The sequence below is a fragment of the Antechinus flavipes genome, chromosome X (genome assembly GCF_016432865.1).
Source record: "Antechinus flavipes isolate AdamAnt ecotype Samford, QLD, Australia chromosome X, AdamAnt_v2, whole genome shotgun sequence".
NCBI lineage: Eukaryota > Metazoa > Chordata > Mammalia > Dasyuromorphia > Dasyuridae > Antechinus > Antechinus flavipes.
Window position 1 is genome coordinate 4402959 of NC_067404.1, and position 17892 is coordinate 4420850.

At 41.7% G+C, this 17892-nt stretch overlaps 1 protein-coding gene and 1 long non-coding RNA gene across 36 annotated transcripts in view; one reads left to right on the forward strand and one right to left on the reverse strand.

Moving 5' to 3' along the window:
- Positions 1 to 17892, reverse strand: part of LOC127542973 (uncharacterized) — a 294969-nt gene that overhangs the window by 144911 nt on the left and 132166 nt on the right. For 4 of the 13 annotated variants that reach the window (XR_007948967.1, XR_007948964.1, XR_007948983.1 and 1 more), the window contains one exon: positions 2813 to 2865. The exons of 1 other annotated variant lie outside the window; for it this stretch is intronic. Coding sequence is in view for 1 of the 12 variants with exons in the window: in XM_051968939.1 (XP_051824899.1) it covers positions 17800 to 17809 (10 nt within the window). In the remaining 11 variants the exon portion in view is untranslated. Of the gene's footprint in view, positions 1 to 2514; positions 2600 to 2812; positions 2866 to 3388; positions 3438 to 9626; positions 10726 to 16718; positions 16796 to 17706; positions 17810 to 17892 lie in introns of those variants that run through there. 8 more of the 13 variants (XR_007948984.1, XR_007948985.1, XM_051968939.1 and 5 more) reach the window with 6 other exon arrangements.
- The window catches only part of LOC127542985 (uncharacterized), a 74963-nt gene continuing 57735 nt past the window's right edge, over positions 665 to 17892 (forward strand). For 3 of the 23 annotated variants that reach the window (XR_007948999.1, XR_007949011.1, XR_007948990.1), the window contains exons 1-2: positions 1052 to 2410; positions 2455 to 2520. This is a non-coding gene — a long non-coding RNA (uncharacterized LOC127542985). Of the gene's footprint in view, positions 2411 to 2432; positions 2521 to 17892 lie in introns of all 23 variants that reach the window. The other 20 variants (XR_007948991.1, XR_007948995.1, XR_007949009.1 and 17 more) reach the window with 14 other exon arrangements.

Below are 17892 nucleotides of genomic sequence, written 5' to 3' on the forward strand. Positions count from 1 at the left end.
CTGCCTACACTACTGGACTGGGTGGGCTCAGAAAATATCCGCAACTTAGCAACTTGTCTCACAGCCCCTTTCTCTGGAAACTCCAACAGAGACCAGCTCTTAATCCAACCCCATTACTGGGCCTACTGGAAATGCCCCCAACATCTCTGAAAACGCTCAGTGGAGGCGGCGTGATGCAGTTACCTTTTGGAATCCCTACTTGCAGCCCTGCTGCAGCCAAACTCCAGGGACTGGAGTCCTGGATCCCCCTGTCACGTCTCCAAAGGGGAGTACTTGGAGGGGAGAACCTGCACATCACCTGACCGAGAAAACAGAGGAGTCAAACAGCCGAGAAAGACAGCAGGCCCAAGACTGAGACGCAGCGGACAGCAGGTGCAGACCACTAATTCAAAGGGGGTCTAAGAACGTACAGCTGCCTACCCTCTGAAGGAAGCCTTTGCTTTCCTGCCATTATAATAGTTTCTGGCCTCTTATTTTTCAAAATGTTTATTCTTCTCCTAATCCCTGTACTCTGTCAGGAGGCCAAAAGGATTCCCTCTGCCCCCCCAATAACCCACTGAGCCACCTCCAGTGCAATGCTTTTCAGAACACTTTAAATGCCTGTGGACTCAAGGTCCCACCCCCTTGAAGCTGTAGCCTCAGGTGCCCCGTTAGAAGCCTGGATTTTGACCCCAATGGGAGGGATGTCTTTTGCTGGTCCTGGACAGCGGGTCTCTCCAAACCTGCTCCTCTCTGGGCTGAGAACCACCCGGTCCCAGTGTGCCTCCCAGAGAAGCATCTTATGGAAAGGCAGCAGCTCGGGTCCCCGACCACTTTCTCCTGACACCACCAGAGTCACAAGCGCTGCATCTAGCTATGGGGGAGAGGACCACCCTAACGCACCAATATATAGCTGAGGTGCAGGTTTGAGGGCCCCCAGCACAGCTGAGCCTTACCTACAAGGTCCTTTACACTTGGGAGTCCTGGGCACAAGCAGCAACATGGGCCCCCACCTGGGATCATTAAATCACAGACAGTGTAATTTTACCTTCCTTCTAACTCCCTCCTGTGGGTGACTCTCCTACATGCCTCACTCGGCCCCTCTGGCCCCAGATTTTGTAGAACACGACAAATGCTCCCTCTGACAAGTGGGGTGCAGGAGCCTGCCTGCCAAATCAGGAGCCAGACCTCTGACCTGCGTCTTCGGGAACGGCAACGGCCAAGCCTTCTATTCAAGTCCCAGCCCAGGCTGGGGTTTCCAGCCTGACCTTTGCTCCCCTGCAGGGTCGCCGTGGCTCAATCCCCAGCCTGGAAGCTCTCTACCCCACGAGTTTCCCTGCCTCCCCCTGGGATTCATGCTCTAACGCCCTCCTGGCCGGCATTCTCTAACACCCGAGCCTTTGGCATTGACGTGCCCCTGTGCCCCTGGCCACAGCAATGCTCTTCCTACTGGCTCCAGCCCCGAGCCTCTGGGGAGGCCTTGGCACGCTTGTTCGCATCATGCCCTCCCTTTTTGCCAGGAACTGATGAGGTAAAAGAAGTCATAAAGGCCGGCCCTCACGCGGAAAGAACTCACAGGCTCAGGCGCCGCAGATTCAAGGGGCAAAACGTTTTATTATGATGCCATAAATCAGGCACAGTGCCCTAGTGGGACTCACATTTAGTAAGGAGGAAGTTGGGACCTTTTGTGAGAAAAGACTCAATGCTGGGGTACACTGAAGATCGGGGGTGCTGGGCAATGGTTTCTGGTAGCTTCTCTGAAAGAAGTCAGGCTCAAACCACCTCAAATCAAGCAAAGACACTGATTTGGCCATTTGCTTAAGTAAAGGGTAAACCACACTGGGAACCTCCTCTTTAAGGGGGTGGGGACACCCAGCAGAGTGATGTGAGGGTTTATTCAGAGAAGGGAAAGGAAGCAAAAAATAGGAGAATTTGGCAGCAAGTTGGATGAGCTCAGTAGATTTTGCACTTCTTTTACAATCCCAGGTCGGGCATGCATGAGCAAGGTCCCTGTGAAAAGGGTAAAAACCCTTTTGTTCCGGAGCGGGGGCAGCGCCTTATACATGGAAAAAGCAAAGGGTCCTTTTATTCCAATGAAGTCTCTGAGAGAAAGTGGTAGAACTGCTGGGGCTGCGGCAGCAGCAAACACTCCATGATTCCCCTCAAAGACCTGTGACCCAAATCCCTTTGGGGCCAGGAAGGAATGTCTCATTTTCCATAACTGTTTCCAGCTGATAAGGGGCATAGACCTGCTCCTGCTTAAAGGCTTAGTCATGAGTGAGTGGAGCTGGATGGGAATTGCAGCCCAGCACCTTCCACAGGTGGGAGGAGCAGCATCCACAGGTGGGAGGAGCAGCATCCACAGGTGGGAGGAGCAGCATCCACAGGTGGGAGGAGCAGCTTCCACAGGTGGGAGGAGCAGCATCCTCAGGTGGGAAGAGCAGCATCCACAGGTGGGAGGAGCAGCATCCACAGGTGGGAGGAGCAGCATCCACAGGTGGGAGGAGCAGCATCCACAGGTGGGAGGAGCAGCATCCACAGGTGGGATCACACTTCCAGAGGCTGAGGTGCTGACAGATAGCTGTCCTGTAGGGCCCTCTGAAATCTGATTAACACTTGTCTGAAAGACACAAATCTTATTAAAATGCAAGGACTAAATCAAAAACAAAATATTAATTAGGAAAGCATCACTAGAGAGGACAGTAAATTCCCCCGGAGCTTGTCCCCAAACCCTTTGAATGTAGCTGCTGAGGAAGGTCAAGTATCCCACTGACCTTCTTGAGGATCGGTCGGCCCATAGTGCAATTTGTTGGAGGGGGTGGATGACAACGCACCAGGAAGTATTGGCCAGAGCACAGAGACCCCCTTCAGAAGCAAAGAGGTGGTCTAAAGTGAAGCAGGAAAAATTGGAACAAAAGGTTTTGCAGTTGTCAATGCTGAAAAATTTCCCATGCATATATCTGGTAAATAAAAAGCTATCATGGAAAAAAAAATGTGCTCCTTTTTCACCACAGCATCAGACATAGTGAGGCTGACCAAATGCGTGGCAACAGGGAAGCAAGGAGAAGAAGCACCGAACCCAGGAGTGAAGTGGGCTCTGGAGGGGGAGAGGTCACCTGTGGGAAATATCCTGTACAAAACTGCACTGAAATTCTCTTCTCTTCTACAAACCACGCCAGCAACATCTCTGATGTAGTTTCAATAATCAAGAGAATAACAGCCAGGTCTTACAATATAAAGACCCGATTATTCTTATAACATTTTGAAACATTTCAGGACTTTGTTTCATAGAAATTACACACACACACACACACACACACACACACACACACACACACATTTCCTGACTGGTCAGTTTATTATGACTCCATATTTTAGGACTGAAAACAGCCATATCCTACATACTTACATTGTGCTCATTTTTTCTACTGATCACTTGCTCTCATTATGGAAAACTGCTATAAAAGGAAAAGCAAGAACACAATTATAACAGTATCAAACTGGTCCTTCTGGCTTAAGTCTAAAGGCACACGGCTGTCGGAATAAAGCATTCTTGGGTCTGTTGGACTTGAGGTAAGAGTCACAGTCTACAAGCAATCATGTGGTCACCATTCTATCTCATACACAGACTCGGGAAAAGTAAATTGGGAGACCTTCCGAGTCAAAGAACACAGCTGGGAAACAGGATGGGAAGTTCTCACAATAATGAAGCCAAAGCTTGTCCTCTCAGCTTTTGCCAGATGCAGACCTCCACCTCTGAGTGTGCAGGATCACTCCCCTCTGAGTAGGCTGTGACAGCTCTTTCCAATGAGGACTGACTGGCTTGATGGGCCATCAGACAATCATACCTGAATTCAGAGCTCAAAGCAGCATCAGCGAGTCCTAAGAGATTCTGTCTCCAATAGCAAGTTTCATTCTCGGGGCTTCAGCTCTCAAACATCACATACCCGAAATAACACTTATTGCCCGTAAGCTTCCATAGGTAACACTGCGAGACTAATCACAGAAAACCCACAACATAGTGTGATATCTAAAAGATGGTTTTCAGTTCGACCATTACAGAAAACACTTTTTATCCTGTTTTATTTTTCCAAGGACATGCAAAGATAGTTTCCAACATTCACCTTCAGAAAACCTTGCGTTTCAAATGTTTCTCTCTATCCTCCCTAAGACAGCCGGCAATCAGATATAGGTTGAACATGTGTCAGGATCAGTATCCTAAAGATACTCATCATGTTGCACACACAGAGGAAATTAGACAAAAAGGAAAAAAACTTGAGAAAAGGAAAAACAAAAACAAAAACAAGCAACAAAACAACAACACAGGTGAAAAATACTATGCTCTGCTCTACAGTCAGCCTTTGTAGTCCTCTCTCTGGATGCAGATGGCCCCTGCCATCCCAAGCTTATTGGAATCGCCTGGAATCACCTCAGTGTTGAAAAGAGCCAAGTCCCTCCCAGTTGATCATCACATAACCTTGTTGATACTGTGTACAGTGTTCTCTTGCTTCTGCTCACTTCCCTTAGCACCAGTTTCTAAACTTAGACTCCTCTTCCCCACATCTCTTTAAACAGTGGGAACCTCTGTAAGGTGACTCAGTACGACCCATTAAGTTAGCCTTGTGACAATGACAAGGTTTGCCAGCATGCTCCTACGTAAAAATTTCACTTAACATTTTTCACTTGGTTTTCTTCTCATCCTTAAACTAATCCTGGCATAAAGCCCAGTCATTAGAAAACTCTTCTGTATCACAAAAAGATCTGTAGATTCTCATTAATCCCGCTCCTTGTTTGGGACTTTGTTCAGCCATAACAAGTATTTCCAGGGCTGATGGCCTATATACCCTCTCACAATATGGTGTCAAGGACCTTAGCCAGTTTACAAATTGAGGGGAATAGACAAAGACCCAGAGAAGGGGCTGAGCTTCTTGCCCCTCCATGCACACCCCCTCTAGCCTCAGGCCTGCTGTGGGCTCTGCTCTGTGACACCTCCCCCATCCTGGCAAGGGCTGGGGGCATACATTAATTGGGGAGCATACTTTCATACCTAGAGCCAAGTGCTCAGAATAAGCAGCAGTCACCAATTTTACATTTAACGCTATGGCAAGAACGACAAATATCTGAATTAAGCATCTCACAATGTTCATAAATAACAGACACGTTGGCTTAGCTGTAACTCCCGCAACTTATAAGCAGGGACACCTAGATGGATTAGTGGATTGAGATAAATGTTAGGGCTCAGAGAGTGCTGGCCTTCGGGCCTGACCCTCCCCCCAACCCCATCTGCAGCTGCTGGTTTGGGGAGATGCTGGGCCAGGGTTTCTAGGGCCCCGCTGCAGTTGCTGCCTCCCCTTTTCTGCCAGATGAGGCTGAATTCAAGGTTTCCTACAATTCTCCAGCATTCTCTTTTCTTAATCTGCTCTGAGAAGATGAGGAAACAGAGGAACATTGGCTATGATGATCTTAATTTGTCAACTGCTTTTAAAAACTTTTTACACTTTTATAAGATGTCATCCTTATTTTAGCTTAATAGAAATTCTTCAGGCTGGTATCTCAGAAATTACAAAGATGTTTCACAATGGGAACTACCCCACAGGCTCAGGAGCTCTTACCTGCAATCTTAAAACGACTCATTGCCAATCACCTTAATGAGTGATAGCAAAATCTCCAGAATCTGTTAAGGTGTTTTTTTTTTGTTTTTTGTTTTTTAGCAGTTCCACAACTTTAGTTATCTAGCTTTATATCTGTGGCCCCAACTTGGTCAGTGCTGGGATCACAAAAGACTTTGGATTTTTTTTTAAATCTAATATGGGAGTTAGTGATGCTATTAAATCTTCCCCAATGTTCTTTCTAAGTGAACCCTGAGGACAAAATGGATTTAAAAGCAACTTCTTAGAACCATGTAAATACAATTATTTCCAACCCGTCTAAATGGTTCAAGAAACAGACAATGACTGGGTCCTACCAAATGCATTATATCATATAAATATTGCCTTGATGCCTAAAATGAATCCATACAGAAACAAAAGTAGAGACCAAATTCTATAATGAATATTGATGCAAAAATTTTAAACCACCAAAATACAAAACCTATTACTATGCAAAACACAAGAAACATAGGAATAAATGGGGCTTTCCTAAAACCAGTAAATATTATCTGTCTAAAATAAAGAACTAGTGTTATTTGTAATAGAGGCAAGACAGAAGAGTTTGCAATAAAAACAAAAGTAAAGAGAGGATATGAAAAGGATAATCTCTAAATCAATTAATATTGATAACATGAATTTACTTTACTATCACGTTAGAGATTTCCTTTCCCATAAATATCCTCTGTCTTAATTTCCAATTAGATTCACTGAATGAATCTTTTAATAAGATGTAATAGTAGATAAGTTAGAAGGAGCCTAAATATATCTTAAAAGAAATAAAATAACCATCTTTTAGTAAGTGACTCCTTTTCAGTGAGCTAAACAGATCCATAGCAGAAATCCTTAAAGAAACACTGAAGAAGACTTTTCAAAAAAATTCACAGAACGATAAAATAAATTCTAAGCCAATGAAGTATTAAATTGAACAGTTACCTTTCCCTAAAATCTCCTCATTACACTCCTGACATGTCCAGCAGCTGACTGTTGTCAATCTCCCTAGACCTCTGTAAAATTGATGAATCATGGCTCATTTTGTGTTATAAAATAAGCTCTGTGACCTTCCAGTTTATCATACACCACTGAGGTCTTAGCTGACCTTATTTAATGGTAATCTGCTGACCTTGCAATTAAATAATTTTCGATAAGAATCAAAAGTTTTTCTTTTGGAGACATTACAGATATTCATGGTCATCACTATAGTTCCATACTGTACCAGAAATGCTTGCTATAGCAGTAACTCTAAAGAAAAGAAATGCAAAGTATAAACAGCAAAGAGGCAAACAATAAATTAAAAAAATGTTTTTTTAGAGATGATATGATTGTTTCCTTAGAGAAAGCTACAGAATCAATTAAAACATAAATGAAATGTTTACCAATATCAGCAAGACAGGAGAGTGTAAATGAACCCAAGGAAGTTATCAGTATCATATAAATTATCAATAAAATCTAACAGAAAGGTATAAAAAGACAAATTCCATTGACATTATATATAGTATGAAATAAGTAGAAGTCCACCTGCCAAAACATAGATAGCAACACCATGAACTCAGGTCACTTTTTACACAAATAAAAGCAGCTCTAGATAAGTGGAGAAATATGAATTGTTCATCGCCAGGCCAAAAATGATAATGCTGCCTATATTAATTTACTAACACAATGCAATACACATGAAAATACCAGAGAATTTCTTGGGAACATTAAAAAAGGATAACAAAATTCATCTGGATGAACAAAAATTAAGACTATCAAGAAAATTAATGGAAAAATTGGGGAGGAAAGGGGCATAGCAGTACCAGATCATAAAACTACATTAGCAAGCCAGTATCATTACAAATATATTATTGAGTAAGAAACAGAAAGACTGACCATAGAAACACATTAGGCACACAACATACAAGAGCAAAAGAGCACATCATCCATTTGTTTGAAAAAGCTAATAATCCCAGCTATGGAAAAATTCACAATTCGATAAAAGCTGCTAGGAAAATTGGCAAGTAGTATAACAGAATCTTAGGTTGGAAAAAGTTTTCACAGAAAAGACAGAGTGAAACTGAAAATGGGTATATTCCTTGGACATACTGACTAATATCATAAACAGAGAAGCACAGGAGAAGATGGGAAAGAAATCATGACCAAGCAAACGACAGACAGGTTCACAAGAAGCAACATGGACAATCTGGCTTACATAAAATTAAAAAGCTTTTCCACAAACTAAATCAATGCAGCTAAATCGAAAAACTTAGGGAGAAGTTTCCGGGGGGGGGAGGGGGGGAAGAAACGACAACATAGTCCATAACTTTTTTCAATGAATCATTCTGCAGATCCTTTACATAATGTGATTTTACCCACGGATGTGTAAAAAGCTACAAGGGAGGCAGGAAGGAGACTGCCCCTGTGGAGCCAGCACATGGGTCAATGACACATAAAGGCTAGATACAAAGAATCAAGTGCAGGAGAAACACTTTCTTGCAGGGGCCAGCCCCGGAGAGCCTGGCTGGAACTGATAGGAAGAACATGTCAGGAAGCACAGACATAGAAACCTGTGGCATGGCACAGATGTGGTGCTCCAATGATGGACAAAACACCCAAATGCAGGGGCCAGACTCTCAGGTGGGTGGGTGCATTGAAAGCAAGTGGTCCTGCATCAGTACTGGAGGTCTTAAGGCAAGCCCGGATCCATCAGTGGTGGTGGCTGTCTCTCTGCAGGTCTGTTCTGCTTTCTGCTGGAGAAGGGTTTTTAAAGGTTTTTTTTTGGGGGGGGGGCATTGGTGATAGGAGGCCACAGAGTACCAGAATTGAAGGGCAGGAGCTGAATGAGATCCCAGTATAGAGGTAGTTTGGGAGAATTCCTGGCATAAAATCCAATTTGCATAATAAGAATTGAAATAAAGCAACATCTGTCTGTAGTACATTCAGCTTCTATTGAGTTTTCTCTAGAGGTCTTTTATATCTAAGTTTTCTAAGTCATCTAAATTTTATTACTTTCCTCCACTTTTTTCTTATTTATTTTATGGTTGTATTTGTCTAGGTCACACAGGAAAAGTTGAGGTCCCCTGCCACTATAGTTTGATTGTCTATTTCTTCCTGTAATGCATTAAACTTTTCCTTTAAGAATTTGAATCCTCTTTTCCTACTGAATTGACTGTGGTTCCCCTAAACAAGAATTAGGTTGCACACTAATCCCTTTCCCTGAGGCCTAATTTTGCTCTGCATTTTTTTTCTGATGTCATGATTGCTTTCTTTATATTTTATCTTTCATATGAGGTATAAAAGTTTCTGCTTTAGCCCTCTATTTTAACTCTGGCTCTCTCTTTCTTTCAAATATGTTTCTATTCAAAATACAAATAAAGAAAGAAAAAACAAACACAGTCTGAAGTCTGGTTTCTAATTCATTTTACTGCCCTCTTGCTTTTTTTCATCCCATTAACACAGTCATGTTGTAGCTGATTCTGTTTTTCCTTCTTTCTCTCTTTTTATTCCATTCCTCCGCTAGTTTCTATTTTGCACATGACTACTGCATTCTTTTAACTGCCCAATGTTTATCACCACTTTTTCCTTCTCCTCTCCCATTTGCCTACTTACCTTTAGGGTAAAATAGATTTTTTTGACCCATGGAAGAAGTACATATAAATACAGATATAGATATTTCCCCTCTTTCAACCAATTGAGATGTGAGGGAGGTTCCAGAATTGGTCACTCTCCTCCTCATCATTTTCCACTCCAAGGCAGAAGCTCTTCCTTGAATGCTTATTTTATGGGATCATTTCCTCCATTATTTATCTCCCTTCTAGCATCTCCCAAGGCATCCATATTTCTCACCTATCTATTTTACATCATCCCCGTCCAGATGGTTCAGTTCCAAAACCTCTTTCTAGGTCCAATGCTTCTACCTGCCTAGCAAAGATAAAGTTCTTAGGAGCTATGGTTATCATCTTCCCTTTTAGAAGAGTACAGAGTGTATCAATAATGAGTTACTTGAGAGGCCTCTATCATATTTACCTTTGAATGCTGCTTTTGAGTCTTCAATTTGAGAGTCAGATTTTCTTCTCAGCGCTTGTCTTTTCATCAGGAATGCTTCAGCGGCCTCTATTTCATTAAATGTCCAATTTTTCTCTTGCTGTGCTTCCCCAGAGAGGAAGCCCGTAGTAAGTGGGATGTTGCCAGAACGAGTGTCTCCTGCCACAGAGATCTTGTCCGCTGAGTGATGTCAGTCTAGATGTGTTTCCATAGAGAGCAATCCTGAAGTAACGGGTGTAAGACAGAAACTGGAAAGCCTCTCTGGGCAAAGGAACCGACCCTTATTAAGGGAAACAAGGTGAGGTCTCAGACCGTACTGGACGGACCATAGAGCCCACCATTGTTTCTCTCAAAGGTTGGTTTCTTTGCCCAGAAGGCCTTCCCAGTCTCTCTCTTACACCACAATGTTCCCAGAGAGAGTGTCTTCCTCCACAATTGTCTTTTCCTCTGAGTTCTGAGAGTAGTAGTAACTAAAAGGTTCTCATAGAGTATGTCTTCACCCATCAGCATTTCATCCACAGAATACTCTGATGTTAGATGTGCTTCCCCTGAGAGTAAGCCAGTAGTAAGTGAAAGGTTCTCAGAAAGATTATCTCCTCCATCCACAAGTGTCTTTTCCTCAGAATCTTCAGAGATCAGAAGTTCTTCAACCCAGAACGAAGCTCCAGAAAGAGGAGTGCTTCCAGAAAGATTATCTCCTAGAGAAGGTACCGTTTCAGTCATGTTTAGAGATCAGAAGTGCTTCGAGAGACAGTGAGCCTCCAGAAATGGGAATGCTTCCAGAAAGATTATCTCCTACCACAAGTGTCTTTTCCTCTGAATATTCAGAGATTAGAAGTGCTTTAAGAAAGAAGAAGCTCCAGAAATGGGAGTGTTTGCAGAAAGATTATCTCCAATAGAAGGCATCGTTCGCAGAAAGATTATCTCCAATAGAAGGCATCGTTTCAGTCCTGTTTAGAGATCAGAAGTGCTTCGAGAGACAGCGATCCTCCAGGAATAGGAATGTTCCCAGAAAGATTATCTCCTACCACAAATATCTTTTCCTCTCTGGATTATATAGTTGTGTTGATTTTTTTCATTCCTAAAACACAAAATACCATTCATCACATGGCATGACTCTCAGGAGGCACAAGGAGAGGGAGGGATACGTGGGATACTGTGATGTAAGAAACAGAAAACAGCCTTGCATATTTTTATCTATAATGTATTAATGAAAAAGTAGGGAGGAGGAACAAAAAGGATTTTTCATGCAGCGTGATTCCTTCCACCTCTGCAGCTTCAGCATCTGGGCTTGGCTTGAGACCTCCAGCACTAAGAGGGGAGCCTTTTGGTGGCTCTGCCCACTGATCCTCCTGTCTGGCATCTGCTTGTGTGTCTCCTGTCCATCCACGCTCAGGTGTCATGTGTCTTTTCCTCAGTCCACATGTTACCTGTCCTCTCCTTTGTGGGGCGGTGGCTGGCTACACCTGCCTGGTCCCAAGCCTGCTCTTGCTTCTCAGTGCGCGAGGTCCATGTGTCCTTGAATCATCTCCTGGCCCCCTCCTTTCCCAGACTCATGACTCCCTTCCTGTCTCCTTTTCTCCCTTGAAGCCAAGTCTGGGGCTAAATTCACTTTACTTTTAAATTGCTCCACTAAAGCTTTACCCAACAGTCCACTTACAGAAAGCGAGAACTATCTATAGTTGGTAAAAATAGACGGCATAAATCCAAAGCAGTTTGGCAGAATTTTGATAGAAGATCAATACCTCATATCACAGAGTAAATTAAACTATAAGAAAATACATGGTTTAGCTATGATAAATGAAAGAATAAACTGATACCTGAGGAAAATTATGAATAACTGTAATCACTAATAATTATTTTAGCTCAGTAATGTATTCATTCAGTCAAGAGCTATGGATTTACTCCTCCAATGTGCTGGGCACATACAAAGGCACATGGGCTAAGTAACAAACAACAAGCACATGCACATCATAGTGCTAGGTTCTGGAGATGCAAACACTCTTAAAGACACAGTCCCTAACAAGAGAAGCTTAGGTTCTAACAAGACAGAAAATGTATAAATGTACATGAAGAATAAATACAAATGCAAAATGCACGGAGTCTGGGAGCAAGGCTTATAGCAGTTGGAATCAAGAAAGGCTTCATGATGTAGTTGATGCTTGAACTGTGTCTTAAGAACTAAGGCTAAAGGGCCAGTTTCAAAGTCAGGAAGGCTGCAATCTTGCTTTCGACCCATGCCAGCAGCCTGACCACGGTCACGGCATCTGACCTCTTAGCGCCTCAGACAACTCTAAGATCAGGGACCCAGTCAGATGGGTAGTCAGTCTTACTGAAGAGGCACAAAGAGCAAGGAATGCTTGACTTGGAAACTCTGACTTGTCCTTGCCCAAGGTCACATGCTTACTAAGTGCCTGAGGCTGGCTTTGAGCAGAGGTCTTCCTGACTCCAGGCCCAGGGCTCTTACCCTTGAACCACCTAGATGGAATCCCCAGAAAACTGCTGTGAAGCCATTGTTGAGGAGGATGCCATGCAGCCAGGGAAGGATAAAGAAAGAGCTCATTGCCAGTGCACTGAAGTTCTGCAGGTTCTCCGTCCCTTCTAAAGTCACCATCTGCCCTGTGGAAAAACTCTAGCTGTTCTGCCTGAGATAGGACCTTCCCAAATGTCTTTGTGTGGTGGATGCAAGGGAATATCAGCAGGACCTAAATTCCACACAGAATGCAAACTACCTTTAATGTAAATAGGAAGAAAAGTTCCAAGTAACCCAAAGGAAAACTTGTTCTTGATGGCCAGTCACTCTGGCTTTTCACCTTTGGTGTCCTGCTCCTAGCTAATAGCTTCCCTGGCCCAAGGCATATTTGGGGATCTATCAGTCTCTCCTGTAACAGTCACAGGGGTGGTCTCGTGTGTACATTTTCTTATACAACACAATTTGCCCCAGTAATCCTGAGAAACTGAAAGATATATTCCATGCTGCTGAGGTCTGCTTCTTCCTGTGGAATCCACTACCTTCCCATTGTGGCGTACTCTAATTTGGGCCAATCCTTGGCTGGTCTGTGTCCTTCCAAGGTTGTTTCCTCTCAAATATAGATAGGAGAGACTCGGGAAAACCATCTCAGCATTGAGTTTAATTAGCCCAGGCTGGCACCAAAATGGGGGAGACTTGTTAAGACTTGATAAGGGTCACACAATTTGTAAGTATGGGAGGGAGGATTTGAACTCAGTTGTTTCTGATTCTACGCACTGGAGAACAGAGCAAGAGGTTGGCTTATGAAGCAGTGGGATATCTTTTAAGGGTCCCTGTAACCTATGAGGCTTGGACTCCCACTTTCCCTGACTCTAACAAATCAAATCTCTCTCTCTCTCTCTCTCTCTCTCTCTCTCTCTCTCTCTCTCTCTGTATTTCTCTCTCTTCCTCACAAACACACACACATGCTCCTGGATTAGCTTTAATATTCATTTCAACTAGATTTTGCCTCCATTCACAGGTATAAAATTAAATCAACAAATGTTGAGCATCTGTGGTGTGTTTCATCTTATGTGTTGGGTTTGTATGAGATGGGGTAGCTGTGGAAGGTCCCCCTGAAATGTTTCATGTTACAAGCGGGGATTCATGAATCAGCTGGTTAATGGGCACACTTGGGAAGTCAAGAGGCAAGGCTTAGAAGCAGCAAGCCAAACTACTGTGGTGTCAGGGAAGATCAAAACACAAAATCAGATGATCATAATGATGCCAGAACGTCTACATGTGAAGCCTCAAATTGATATATGCAGGAATTGGTCTCAGGCAAAAACAGACCTACTGAAAGGACTCCAAAAGAAGTTTTAAAATATGTAAGAGAAGTAAAAGAAAAATGTGCAGAAGAAATGAGAGATATTAACAAGAAAAGTTAACATTTTGTTTAAAAAAACACAAAAATTTGGACAGACATATACCAAAATTCACCGATGAATACAAACTTAAAAAGTAGAATTTGCCAGATGGAAAAGGAGGAGCAAAAATTCAATGAAGAAAACAACGCCTGGGGAAGAGTGTGGGAAGATGGCAGAATAGGTCAGAACATTCACCAACAAAAGAAAATTGAACCTCTGAGCTAATGTAGACAAGTGACAAAAACATAAAACTTGGGGGAGAATAAGGGTATCCTAGGACAACCAGAGAAGTCCAGAAGAAGAATCCCAGTTTGGAGGATTAAGCAGTATAAACATCTCCAGGCCAGCTCCCCTGAAAAAATCCCTGGGGCTTGCTGGGTTCCAGGTGGCCTCAGCCCCAATCAAGGGGACTTTTACTTCCTGGGACAGCATGTGGGTGCCTGAGGCCAGGAAGGAGGGAAGGGAAAAGCACACGCCCCCTGAGGGCAGAAGCAGGGGCACAGGGCAGCTGCTGGTTGGCTGACAGGATGGTGGAGTTTTGGGTTTTGGGTTCCAAGTCAGAGGGGAAACCTGAAAGAAGATCCAGAGACAGAGGCCCCAGCTCCGCCTCTCAGATGTAGGTGATGACACAATTACTGTTTCTTATTTTCAAAAAGAGCAAAGAAAGGAGAAACAATCCAACTATAGGAATCGGAAAGATTGGAATCTATCATTAGAGGGGGATACTGAGAGGGAAAAGCTTTCCTTACCCCAAAGGGTAATGATAAATGGCTACTGTCCAAAAAGAATTTGTAGAAGAATTCAAAGAGGACTTTAAAAATCAAATGAGAGAGATTGAGGAAAAACTAAAAAAAAAAAAATAACAAGAATCCAACAAAATACAGAGGATTATTAAAAGAAAGTCAACCAATTTGAAAGGGTGATCCAGAGGGTTTTTTTCCTTTGTTTGTTTTTTGCTGAGGCAATTGGGGTTAAGTGATTTGCTCAGGGTCACAGAGCTAGGGAGTGTTAAGTATCTGAGGCCAGATTTGCACTTGGGTCCTCCTGACTTCAGGTCTTGTGCTCTATCCACTGAGTCACCTAAGAGAGCCAGAATTTTAAAGAAGGAAGTGACTCTTTGAAACTTAGAATTTGGCAAGGGGAAGTCAGTGAAGTTATGAGAGACCAAGAAATAATAAAACAAAATATTGTCATGATGTAGGAAACAAGTTGGTAGATTTAGAAAAAAAAAAGATTTGAACTCATGATGGATGATGTCCAATTTCAGAGAAACAGAGAACAAACAAGCATGGCACAGTCTTACATAGATATACATAAATGTATACGTATATGTGAGTTTGATCATACAGGTCTAGATACATTTATTCATATACTTATATAAATGTGTATATGTACATACGTATTTGTGTATTTGTATACAAATATATCAGCACTTAATTGTAGCCTTCTTGGGGGCTATCGATGGCAAAAAGGGGGGAAAAAGAATACTGTGAAAAGTACATTGCGAAACCTAAAAGAAAGCAAAGAATAGATGGATAGTTCTGAATAAAATATGTACTATTAATTATATATGATTTCTTGAACCGAAATCTATTATTTCACATTTTGAGTCCTCTCTTGTTCTTTTGTGCACATGACAATATTTTTCTATTTTGTTTTTCTTTTACTTTTTAATCTGTTTTAATAAATGAATAAATATATTAAAAAGAAAAAAATTAGAGTAGTGTTTTAATGAAATAGTTTAGGTATAGAAGAACACAGTATTAAATGACCATAATACTCTACTGATTGAGAAATACAGAGATTCCTGCTTTTTGAAAAACAGCATACTATTTACAAAAAATTCTGGGGAAAACTGGAAAGCAGTATGGCAGAAACTAAGTGTAGTTCAACCCCTTACACCATGTACCAAGGTGTTTGTCCAAAGGAATAGAAATTTGGCCCCATTAACCTCGAAGCATGTTTTTGAGTCTGGAGGCTAGATATTACTTTGGTCTCTTGCTCACTTATTTTATATTTGAAAAACAAACTGGGATATTGAACTCTTCTGTTCCATCTAGTTCATTAATGGTTTCTTGAAAGAGAGTTTAGAAAAAAACAGAATTTGATAAACCTCATTGGAATTCAGATGGAGGTACTTGACAAAGCCAAATCACTCTGGCTTTCACTGAGTGTCCCATAGTAGATGTTAGCCTAAGCTTCACTTGATCATTTTTTCGGTTTTAATGGCTCAGACTGAGTGTAAAGCACTCAGGCTTTTTGTTTGTTTCTTTTGGCCAAAAATTCTGAGGGTCTTCCCTTCAAACATCATCATCATCATCATCATCATCCTCGAGTAGGCAAAGTAGGGCATCTTTTGTCTCATTTCTTACCTAGCCTTAAATCACTAAATTGCTGCTTCCTCGGAACAAGTGAGACATGGGAAAAGCCTTAGCTTAAACAGACTAAGGTCTCCCACTGTCTACGGATCATGGCCAGGCTGCCTGACCTATGTCTTGCCACCGGACTCAGCTGACTCTGGAGCAAAGAGTGAGACTGGTGACCTTGCCCAGCTCTGCCTCACCTAAATGCAATTCACTTGAAAGCCTGTATATGTCTTGAGCCTCTATATGTCATTGGTCCTCTTCCAGAAAGAAGGATGAACAACACAATGAAAACAACAAGGTAAGACCAAAATAGATGATTTAGACATAAAGGGAGACACCCTAAGCAAATTAGGAGAGCATCCCTTCTGGGATGTAATTTTGGAATCATGCAAAGAAAGTAACAAAAATATCCAAGCCTTCAATACAAATAATAGAAGGCACCAATAAGAAAACAAACCCCTTATTTTGGAAAAAAATATTTATAATAGCCCTTTTTATGACAGCAATTTATTGGAAACAAAGTAGATGTTCTCAAGTGGATAATGGCCAGACAAAGCATGAAAACAAATGTTGTGGAATATTACAATGTTGTCATAAGAAATGAAGAGTGTGTTGAGGAGAGAGAAGCAGAGAAAGGTCTCGGTGAAACGATGCAAAGTGAAGTAGGCAAAGCCAAGAAAACATTATGTATGTATGTGTGTATATATATATATATATACCTGGTAAACAAAATCAATTTAAATTCAAAGAATGACAAAGCAAAACCTGGAAAGTACCTGTAAGAAAATGTTAAAGACTGAAAAGGATACATGAGAAGACACCATCACCTGACCTCTTCTAGGAGATGGAAGGTCCACAGGTGTTACACCTTTTCCCAAATGCATCAACAGCTGGGCTCACCTTTTTTTTCCCTACCTTAAACAAAAAAAAAAAAATGAAATTTGTTACATGCAATGGCACTCACTGGGAGAGGGCATAATCTATGGGATACCCTTGTGATGTAAGAAAAAGAAAACATCAATAAATATTTTTGTAAAAGAGCTCAAGTATCTCAAGGACATAATGAATGGAGGGAAGGAGGAAAGGAAGGGTTGGGGATTAATAATTTTCAGGAAAAGATCTCAAACTATACTAAGAAATCAAACATTTTGAAACCAATTGTTGTTTGGTCCTGTCTGCTGTTTCCTGACCTTATTTTTGGTTTTCTTGGCAAGGATATTGGAAGGATTTGCCATTTCTTTCTGTAGTTCATTTGATATATGAGGAACTGAGGTAAACAGGGTTAAGTGACTTGCTGAGAGTACCATGGTTAGTAGGTAGCTGAAGCCTGAGCTCAGGAAGATGATTCTCTCTGATTTCATGCCCGGTAGAATACATAGGCGCCCAGAAAATATGAACTTCGTGAAAATTGAAACATTGATCAATGGAAAAGATAATGTGTGCGATGTACATAAGTAAACACAATAAAATAAGTTAGTGTATAGGAAATCCAAAGAGAACAGGTGGTGGGTCACGGAACAACACACTATTTCATTTTCAATAATGGGATAAGGAAAAAGCAGTTTTCCAGAAATTTGATAGCTCATGAACACCTCACACCAACTATTGCATTAAACTACAAATGGATATATGAATTAGATGTAAAAATCTATAGCAAATTAGAAGAGCAAAGAGATTACTTTTCACATCTATGGATAGGGAAAGAGATTATGACAGAACAAGGAACAGAGAAAATCACAAGAAAACAAAAGATGATTAATTCTGTTTCTATAAAGTTGCCCAAAGTCCAAATGAAGTTAAAATGTGAAGGGAAACACTTACCTGAGGAAAAAGACCTTTGTAGCAAAAACCTCTATGGGTGGTTGTGTATGCAAGATATAGAAGAAACGGATTCCAATTTCCAGGATTAAGAATCATTCTCCTCTAGGTCAAAAGATAAGTACAGAAAATTTTCAGAGGAAGAAATCTAAGCTCTCAACAGCCTTATGACAAAATACTCCCAAAGC